General features: G+C 30.4%; 2 protein-coding genes across 2 annotated transcripts; one reads left to right on the top strand and one right to left on the bottom strand.

Moving 5' to 3' along the window:
• Positions 1-2,042: 2,042 nt before the first annotated feature.
• Positions 2,043-3,203, top strand: LOC146719736 (uncharacterized). Its single transcript, XM_085489590.1, has 4 exons — positions 2,043-2,146; positions 2,378-2,537; positions 2,802-2,901; positions 3,142-3,203. The coding sequence occupies exons 1-4, from the start codon at positions 2,144-2,146 to the stop codon at positions 3,185-3,187; spliced, it is 309 nt and encodes a 102-aa protein (XP_085345716.1). The 5' UTR covers positions 2,043-2,143; the 3' UTR covers positions 3,188-3,203.
• Positions 3,204-7,873: 4,670 nt separating this feature from the next.
• LOC146719737 (dynein light chain roadblock-type 2-like) lies at positions 7,874-9,081 on the bottom strand. The gene is made up of 4 exons (XM_085489591.1): positions 9,002-9,081; positions 8,618-8,773; positions 8,167-8,501; positions 7,874-8,093 (listed from the first exon to the last, which is right to left on the bottom strand). Exons 3-4 carry the CDS (start codon positions 8,222-8,224, stop codon positions 7,882-7,884), a joined length of 270 nt encoding a protein of 89 aa, XP_085345717.1. The 5' UTR covers positions 8,225-8,501; positions 8,618-8,773; positions 9,002-9,081; the 3' UTR covers positions 7,874-7,881.
• Between the last annotated feature and the right edge of the window lie 1,038 nt (positions 9,082-10,119).

The raw sequence follows: 10,119 nt of genomic DNA on the forward strand, positions 1-10,119 counted from the left end.
ATTTGGTGCTCTGGATAAATTTAGTGCATTTAAATTTGAGAATTATATGTCTACGTTAAAGAAATTAATTCGTAAAACTAACCAACCATTACAGCAATTAACAAGAAGATTTGCAGAAATTGAGACAATACATAATAATGAAACATTCAAAATATATTCAAATTCATACGATATGGAAAAATGTTTTACACGCTCTCATTGTGATGGTCCTATTACGAAAGATTTCATTTCTGTACAACAATATAAAATTTTTTGCAATAATCAATATTATATTAACTGTGATGATCCAAAAAATAATTGCATTTCTTTTGAAAATGGACAAATAATGTCAATTTTAAATTTCATTAAATCTAATGACAATAAAATGTATGCTATTGGCAAAGTACTTGTGTTAGTGGAAGATTTATATACACAGCCTATTTCGTCATTAACTTTAAATATTGGTATCATGTCTGAATATTCTCATCTTCAGACATGGGAGTTTGATAAAATTAGAGCAAAAATGTTGAAAATGCCTTATAAAAAAAATTATATTATATTTCCGATGTTACACACAACTGAATAATACATGTTTAATATTAATTTGCATTTGTAATTAAATAATTAAACGTAATTATAATACTCTAATATAAATTGCAAATATTATTATTATTATTATTATTATCGTCACATTTTTATCATATTATTTACATCATAGATTATTTATAATTTCAATGCTGATCAATTTTTATTTACAGTTATTATGGCGTATAATATTGTGGAGTTCGAAGATGGTTTACAAATTGTTCCTTCTGAATGGTTAACTGAAAATAATAAGGAATGTAAATGGCCATCATATACAAGTCAAATTAAGATAAATAAAGCAATTATGAAAAGAATATTTCCTTCTGATGATTGGCAATTATATAAAATAATCCGTATTTTTGGTAGCAGCGGTTAGTAATATAAAAAATGTATTTTATTTTTTTATCAAAAATTATATAAATTAAAATTATAATATATATGTATTAAAAGTATATATTAAAATTTAAATTTTAAGTGATATTTGATTATAAAATATATAAAAACAAAAATCTAATTTTTAATATTCAAAAATTTTATACGTTTTAGATACATATGATAAAGCTATAGACAAACTTAAATTAGCTGAACAAATATCCGATATAGATGGTGATGATGGAAATAACCTCAAAAAATCGAGATATCAACGAGCAAAAAAAAATACAGGTTCATCTCCTGATAATTCTGATACAAGCGACACAAGCATCAATAAATTAAAAACTCGCAATGATTTAGAGTTAGATAATTTTCCTAATACACCAAAAGCTTTAACAATAAATAAGAGCAAAATCTGTGAAATAAAGACACCATTAATACAAGGTGATAAGAAAATGAATCGAGTAAAAAAAATTTCAAGTTCTTCTGATAATTCAGATAGAACTGACACAAGCAATGATTTAGATGAAGCTTCTAATATATCAAACGATTTAAATAAAAGCAAAATGACTTATGAAATAAAAAAACCACTGATAAAAAATTATAAGAAAATAACTAAGCCTCCGATACAAATAAGTAATGAAAAAATAATTAATATTCAGTCTAAAAAGTCTGCAGTTACATATAGTAAATCTATAAGTTCACAAGAACATCGAACAGCAAATAAAGATGACCTTGTTCCACAAAATTCAGATACAATATCTACATCCGATACTTGTAATGCTGAGATTGATGTAGGTAAAAATATATCTGTTATTAATTTTAAATTTTTGTAAAAGCTTACCTATATATATATATATATATATTATTAAAGTTTTAACTTTTTTTATTTATATCACTGTAAACATATTTAAAATGGTATATAATTCGTAATATTTATATAATCTGACAATGAGTAGATATACAATAATATGTGTCAATTATTTTTGCAGATTTTCATAATTTAATTATCAGGAAACTAAATGCAGTATTGTTAAATCTTACAACAATTGATGAACGTTTAATAAAGTTGGATAATCACATAAGAAAAAATGAGGAAACGGATTTAAAAAAAAATGAACATTATGATTTCGATTTGCCAGCAGATACCGTAGAACAATTACAGAGAATTGATAATCAATTAAAAAACAAATGTGTTGCTGCAGAAATGGTATATACAAAATATTATTATTTTATACTTACGATTAGAAACATTTTATTGAAATGTCTTATAAAAAGCAATATTTTGGACATATTTATTTATTTATATAATGTTAAATAATTTTAAAGAAGTTAAAAGAAAAGTAATGTTAACTTTTTTTATAAGAGAAAAACAAATGTTTATTATTTTGATATTTTTAGATCATAAACTAATATTAATTAAATTATTTTATATTTTTAGACAAGACAATTGAGCTTTTTAGGAGGTAAGGATCATCATGATGTGATTTCGTACATGATGAAACATATTTTAACAAATAAATTAGCAATGGAATATAGTTGGGCTGGTGCAAAATTGAAAAATGCCTTTAAAAATCTTCGCATTACTATATGTATCATAAGTAAGTATATAAATATTTAATCACAGAAATGTTTTTATTGACATATTTTTGACACTTTATATATAGCATTCTATGCATGGTTATATTGGATGATGCTATTAAAACTCTAATATCATTATTCAATAATATGTAATCATAGGAATATAAAATAATTTTGAATAGTATATATACATATATACATATATATATATATATATAAAATTAAGTCGCTTTAAATTTTTATATAATCTATAACCACACATATCTGTTTAAACTTGTTGTTAGATGCTGCGCGAACTTCAAGAACCAATTTAACAAATAAGGAAGTTGAGGATATAATTGCAAGATGGCTAATTTTAGCCAAGCAGAGATTTGACCGAGATTTGTAAGTTATATATAATATACCTCAATTTAACTATTTTATCATCTTATCTCAAACTTTTTATTTTTATAAGAAACTGATTTTAAAGAGGGTGAACACATGCACTATCTGTTCATTATTGCGTGTATTAGTTTTTTTAAATTAAATACAACATTTAAGAACTTATTGTTATTTTTGTATAGAATATTTATTGCAGAATTGACTTATTGCACCTATGTATAACAATCACATATTTCTTTTTAGGAAAAAGGAAGAACAAAAGAAGAGATGCGAAAATGAGGAGATCTAAACAAGAAAAGGACAGGTTATTAAATAGAATAATTTTAATATATAATAAATAAAATATTTGAACGTTTATTATTACGTTTATTGCACAGTTTATTATTATTACGTTTATTTATAGATTTTATAGAGTTTATTTTTGCATATGAACTTTTTTTATTTTGAATGTATTAATTTCATACACAGTAATTATATATATATTTTATTATTTAAATGGTTACAGTATTAAATACATATGCATAGTTGTAAGTGCAATAAAGTAATTATTAAATATTATTTTTTAAATATAGTATAAAACGAGAAAAGTTATAATAATATATACAGTTGAATATTAAAGTAATTTAAAGTTCTAAGTATTTTAGTACTTTTATGCGTAGCTGTAGCATAAAAAATTAACAATCACTATGTTTATTTTATTAATGCCTATATATTAAAAAGTTATGCACATTTAAGTTTTCTAACAATTGTATCAATTTTTTTTCATAATTCTGATAAAGTGATAACTAGAATTTAAAAAAAATTACTTTAAAAATGATTTATTATAAGTATTAATTATATATGTTAGTGATATAGTTATTAAATATGATTAAATGATGTGATTTAACGTGAATGTGTATTAAATGATAGTTATACACCCACACACACGTACATATATAATAATATGGCTTATATTTTTTGGAACGTATATATGTATTATTTAAAAAATAAAAATGTAATTAAATAAATTACATTTATAATCTTTGAGACAAGCATATGACTACTGGCAGGATCAACCAGGGAGCTTCGTGTTCGGTTACTCGCAAGGGAGTAACTCGCGAGCGAGCCCGAAGACTCGTCGCTAGCTCTTTTTCGCGCGCGCGCGCGTTCGATGCCGAAACACCGACGCGCGCGCAACACGCTCGTATGTGCCATTTTATTTGCCGCCGGTCTTGCTCAGCCGGTCGGCGACACTCTGCTGTGTTTAACTATTATGTAAAGCGTACGAGAGAACGACGGAGGCGAGAGTAAACCCCCGACGCCGCCGCCTCTCCTCTTCTTCCTCCTCCTCTCCGTTCAAAAATCCACAAGATCAAAATACTCGTGTTCTTATTCTCCCAAATGTTATGATGCGCGGTCTCGAGAGACCGCGCGATTCACCCTGACGCTAGATCGACGATGCTTAGACGTCGAGGACTGTTCTGTCTGGTTCGTACGCGTTTAACCGCACACGACCAGCAATAAGATTTCGCTACGGCGTACAAAGCGAGCGGGAAGAAGCAACTCTTCCCGCAAACTCGTATCCGTGGAGTAGATGCTCGGTAAGCGCGACGATTCCGCTGCTGCGTACGAAACGAGAGGGAACCGCGCGGCCAACACACTAGAGGCGTGCGCGCCACATAAGAGCCATTCGGTCTTGCGACACCGACTCGTGGCAATGCTGTGCTCGTAATAAATAAGTGTGCGTTAATTTTGCGCGCGTTCGGCGACGAACGAGAAGAGCCGCACCGTAATCCCCGGCGAAGAGGAATACGAGACGACGCGAGAGTCGAACGTTCGTTCTCGCGAGACACGCAACCTCCAAGCATGAGAAGACTTGGCGGCGGCGCGTTCTGCGACGATCGTATATTATTTTATATATTCGTGGTTTCCAAATCAAACATTTTATATAAATGTTCTCTCCGTGTCAGAGTCGCGACTCGACAAAATCCGTTCTCGACCCGTTCGGGCGATTCTTCGTTTGTCAACGTCGAGAGCGCGACACGTACAATATTAATTTCTCCTACCCTCTTATAGTACCCAACCGACCGGCCAAGCGGTCGGCGACGGTACGGAGAGCGGTCGAAACACGCCGGAGTGGCGAGAGACTCGAGAAAGTACGTTTACGACTCGTCCGGACTCGCTCGACTCGTTCGACGCGCCGAGCGCGACGTATCTCTTATTAAAAAAAGGTAAAGAAGGCGACCAGTTAAGGGCACGCCATTAACAAAAATTATCCATTGCAAACCCATGTACAATAGAATTGTATGAAAAATTATCGATTATAAACCCATGTACAATCGTAACAAAAGTAATGAAATAAAAAAAAAATTGCGCCAAGTGAAAGTAGAAACTTGTACCAGTGGAAAATTAAAGTTGCAGACATATATAGAGTCGTATAATGAATCAATAAAAATTTAAATTTGCAAATGTAGAATTGTACCATAAAAAAACTTATCTTTTAAAAAAAAAGATAAACAAGATGCCAAGTCCATGCGCCATGTGAAAAAGTGTTAAACAAAAAAGTATTTTTAAGTAAAAAAATCTATCAATTGACAAAAATTTATGTTCTAAAATTAATATCTCTACAAAAAGTAATGTCCAATTATTGCGCGAATAAATAAACATTTTTATAAAATATTAAAATTTAAAAACTTATGCAAATTTAAAATTAATATAAAATAAAAAGAAATAAAAAAATTTTAGTTAAAAAAACTGGGCGCGCTGCTAAATAATATTCTAATGATATTAAAATTAAATTGTTACTTTTAAACTCATTGCAGCGCGCCCAGTTTTTTTAACTAAAATTTTTTTATTTCTTTTTATTTTATATTAATTTTAAATTTGCATAAGTTTTTAAATTTTAATTTTTTATAAAAATGTTTATTTATTCGCGCAATAATTGGACATTACTTTTTGTAGAGATATTAATTTTAGAACATAAATTTTTGTCAATTGATAGATTTTTTTACTTAAAAATACTTTTTTGTTTAACACTTTTTCACATGGCGCATGGACTTGGCATCTTGTTTATCTTTTTTTTTAAAAGATAAGTTTTTTTATGGTACAATTCTACATTTGCAAATTTAAATTTTTATTGATTCATTATACGACTCTATATATGTCTGCAACTTTAATTTTCCACTGGTACAAGTTTCTACTTTCACTTGGCGCAATTTTTTTTTTATTTCATTACTTTTGTTACGATTGTACATGGGTTTATAATCGATAATTTTTCATACAATTCTATTGTACATGGGTTTGCAATGGATAATTTTTGTTAATGGCGTGCCCTTAACTGGTCGCCTTTTTTTACCTTTTTTTAAAGGTGAGTTTTTAGAGATTATATCATTCATTTTTGTATATGATAAGCATCTTTAAATAAATAAGCAAATTCAATTTTTCTGGCATTTTCTTATTTTAGGTACATATATATCCAATAATTAATATACAAAATTAAATATTATTCATTACACAATTTGTATCAAAATAATATATTTTTAAAAATTTATTTTAAATTTATTTAATCATTTTTATCATTGTGATTGTAGTGGCAAGGATTTTATTGCTCAGTGTCATTGCAAGCATCTGGCCTGTATATACCATAATATATTGTGTAATACATTGGCTAAGTATGACAATATGGATTTTGATAGATTCCCATGGAATATTGGAATTTTGTCGGACTTGCAGTCATCCACCACATATGCAGCCTACAATTAAAGAACGCATTTATTCCATATTATTTGCTTCTGTTATTGGCATAGTGCACATTTTTATATATCTCAATGCTGTAGATAGCAAAACATTTTGAAAACATCTATCTTTCTATGTTATCTGCTTTTTTGAAAATATTGCAGCAAATTTATTATGGCAATATGCTTGTCCTCCTGCAGTTAAAGAGGCTTAGTACTTTAATATAATCTTTATTATTTGTATCATTTCCTTTTTCTTGGGAATTACAGCAATGCTTTTGTACTATATTGTCTTGCATCCCTCAAAAAGACAACATACTTCAAACGCACCAGTTCAAGCAATGTAACTTTGATATTTATTTACTTTAAAAAATGAGAGATAAACTATACAATATGCAATTAACCTTATCTTATGACTTTTATAAATCTTATGATAAAATCTAACTCTCTCTTAATCTTTATTATGAAAAGAATCTCGGTATTATATGAAATAATTTCATTGTAATTAATAGTTTAACTTTCAAAAATTTTGCAAAATAAAATAACTCATACATTGTATTTCTACCATATATATAAAAAAAAGATAGGTAAATATAAATAAATAAATATATATTTATGATATACAATAAATAAATATATATTTATATATATATAGATATATATATATATATAAAATGTTGGATTTTTATTATATATATATAATTTTAAAAAATCTTTTTTATATGCTATTGAATTTTAATACATACAATTTTGATTATATGTATTTTAATTGATTATATTTATAAGTATTTTTATATTATCTTAAAAAGACTGCATAGAATTATTTGTGCGACACTCTTATATGTATGTATAATTAATAGGGACCAACTACACATTTTTTTTTCCACTGAATAAAAACAATCTCAATATTAAAATTAAATTATAAAAAAGATACTGTGATATTTTATTGATGAGAAATGTACATTTATAATTGTATTAAATACAAAAATAAACATGCCATGAATTACTATATATACATATTTTCATAATTATCAAACTTAAAAATATAATATTGTTACCAAAGAAGAAAGCACTATTTAAAAACTCTAAAAGTTCATAATTTGTTAAATTAGTAATTAAATACTGCATTTTGTATAATTTTTAAGCTTTATTCTTTTATTTTTCTTTATTTAATTGAATAGATATTAACATCCAATGTAGCATACAGATTAAATTAACAACCAAAAAAATAAATCTTAACTTTGAAATATATTTTTGTTTCTTTTAAATATCAATCAACTGGATTTTGTACTACTATTAATATGAATTCTTTATCTGGTGCCATCATAATTTTATGTTTTTTGCTACGTATGCGCAAGAAAGTTAAATCATTTGTTGGATTCAAGTCACGTACGACAGAACGAGCTTTATCTGACAATTGACTTATCAAACCTGCGTATTGAACTGTTGTCGTATTATCTAATGTTGACTTTATAGGAATACCTAAAACAAATATAATTTTATAAATTTTTGTTTACAACTACAAGTAAATCATGTCAATGATCTCATGTAATACCTTCTGCATTCACCACTATTGTTCCAACTACCCTTTTATGAGACTGAATTTGTTTCATAGTTTCTTCAACCTCTTATAAATTATTTCATCGAAATTTATTAATAAAATTTTTATTTTAAATATTCCAATAACGGAAGCAAATCATATGGAATAAATGCGTTCTTTAATTGTAGGCTGCATATGTGGTGGATGACTGTAAGTCCGACAAAATTCCAATATTCCATGGGAATCTATCAAAATCTATATTGTCATACTTAGCCAATGTATTACGCAATATATTATGGTATATACAGGCCAGATGCTTGCAATGACACTGAGCAATAAGATCCTTGCCACTACAATCACAATGATAAAAATGATTAAATAAATTTTAAAAAATATATTATTTTGATACAAAGTGTGTGATGAATAATATTTAATTTTGTATATTAATTATTGGATATATATGTACCTGCAATAAGAAAATGCCAGAAAAATTGTAAAATAGTTCCTATAGCACTGATATTAGATTTATCTTGTTAAGCTAATCAAATGCTGCGATGATAACTAGCCATTGCCCAACCCATGCTCACAAGTGAGCTGATAATGCTACCTGCTTGATGTACAACTGAAAAAAATATAGAAGCTAATTAAGAAAATTATTAAAAATATATGCACACTCATACATAGGCATTTATAATTTATATAATTGAAATATTATTGAAATAATAGCAAAATATCTGATTTTGTATCACAGACTGTAAACTTGCACATAAATTATTATGACAATAAATTTGCAAATAATAACATTAAAATTGAATGTAAAAATTGAAATTGAAAATTGAAAATATCTAACCCCGCACGCTGTCAATATAGCGGAGGGCAACTATCGCCGTCTGTTGTAAAACGTGCGAGATGGACATTTCCAATACATGCATCTATTCATGTGTTGTGTACGTGTGATATATGTGTGCGCATGTGTTGTATACGTGTGAATACGTGTAGCACGATACTACTATGTTTGCGTGGTCGATGATAATAATGATGACGGGGACGTTTCTTAAAAGAAATTTTTCATATTTCGACTTTGCAATTATATATCTCTGCTTACAAATCACGTAGAGCAGAAATAAAGACACTTTTATTATATAATTCAAACTCAATCTATCGATTAAGTCTAGTATAAACTTGATTGCTTCAGCCGTTATTGAGAATTCGAAATATTATAAAGACTCAAATGTCCGACTCGCGTTAAGATACACGGTGTCTCGGCTACGCCCTTAACTGGTCGCGAGACACTACCGTGTCTCTTGATAGTACCCAACCGGCCGGCCAGGCGGTCGGCGACGCACGGTCCTACGCACGGCCGTATGCGAGCGCGAGCGCCGAAAGGCGCGTTCAATCGAGACATTGTCGCGGAGAGCGAACGATCGAAAAGTCCTATTGTACGATAAAATATTATCACGATAGCCGTATGGCGAATGTCAAACAACGATAATTAGCATTAATTAAGAAGGAAACAAACGAAATGCCGGGACAATAAGGTATAAGCACCGACGGTACCTCCGGGCCGGGCGGCACCTCCGGGCCGGGCGGCACCTCCGGGTCGGGCGGCACCTCCGGGCTAGGCGACACCTCCGGGAACCACGGCCGACCGGCGACACCTCCGGGCCGGGCGACACCTCCGGGAACCACGGCCGACCGGCGGCACCTCCGGGCCGGGCGGCACCTCCGGGCCGGGCGACACCTCCGGGAACCACGGCCGACCGGCGGCACCTCCGGGCCTGGGCGACACCTCCGGGAACCACGGCCGACCGGCGACACCTCCGGGCCGGGCGACACCTCCGGGAACCACGGCCGACCAGCGACACCTCCGGGACGGGCGGCACCTCCGGACGACCGAATGATCTCTCGAAGTCAGACGACCGCCGGCGGTACCTCCGGAACACTTAACGACGATTTACGGCGCCGCAA

This window comes from Nylanderia fulva, unplaced genomic scaffold (assembly GCF_048542155.1).
Source record: "Nylanderia fulva isolate GAGA-0341 unplaced genomic scaffold, ASM4854215v1 Scaffold881, whole genome shotgun sequence".
NCBI classification, from domain to species: domain Eukaryota; kingdom Metazoa; phylum Arthropoda; class Insecta; order Hymenoptera; family Formicidae; genus Nylanderia; species Nylanderia fulva.

Coding starts and splice junctions, on each gene's coding strand:
- LOC146719736 (XM_085489590.1), top strand. Junction 2,538..2,801: donor CATTACTATATGTATCATAA/GTAAGTATATAA, acceptor ACTTGTTGTTAG/ATGCTGCGCGAACTTCAAGA. Junction 2,902..3,141: donor CAGAGATTTGACCGAGATTT/GTAAGTTATATA, acceptor ATTTCTTTTTAG/GAAAAAGGAAGAACAAAAGA.
- LOC146719737 (XM_085489591.1), bottom strand. CDS start 8,224: ATGAAACAAATTCAGTCTCATAAAAGGGTAGTTGGAACAATAGTGGTG. Junction 8,094..8,166: donor AATAGTGGTGAATGCAGAAG/GTATTACATGAG, acceptor TATTTGTTTTAG/GTATTCCTATAAAGTCAACA.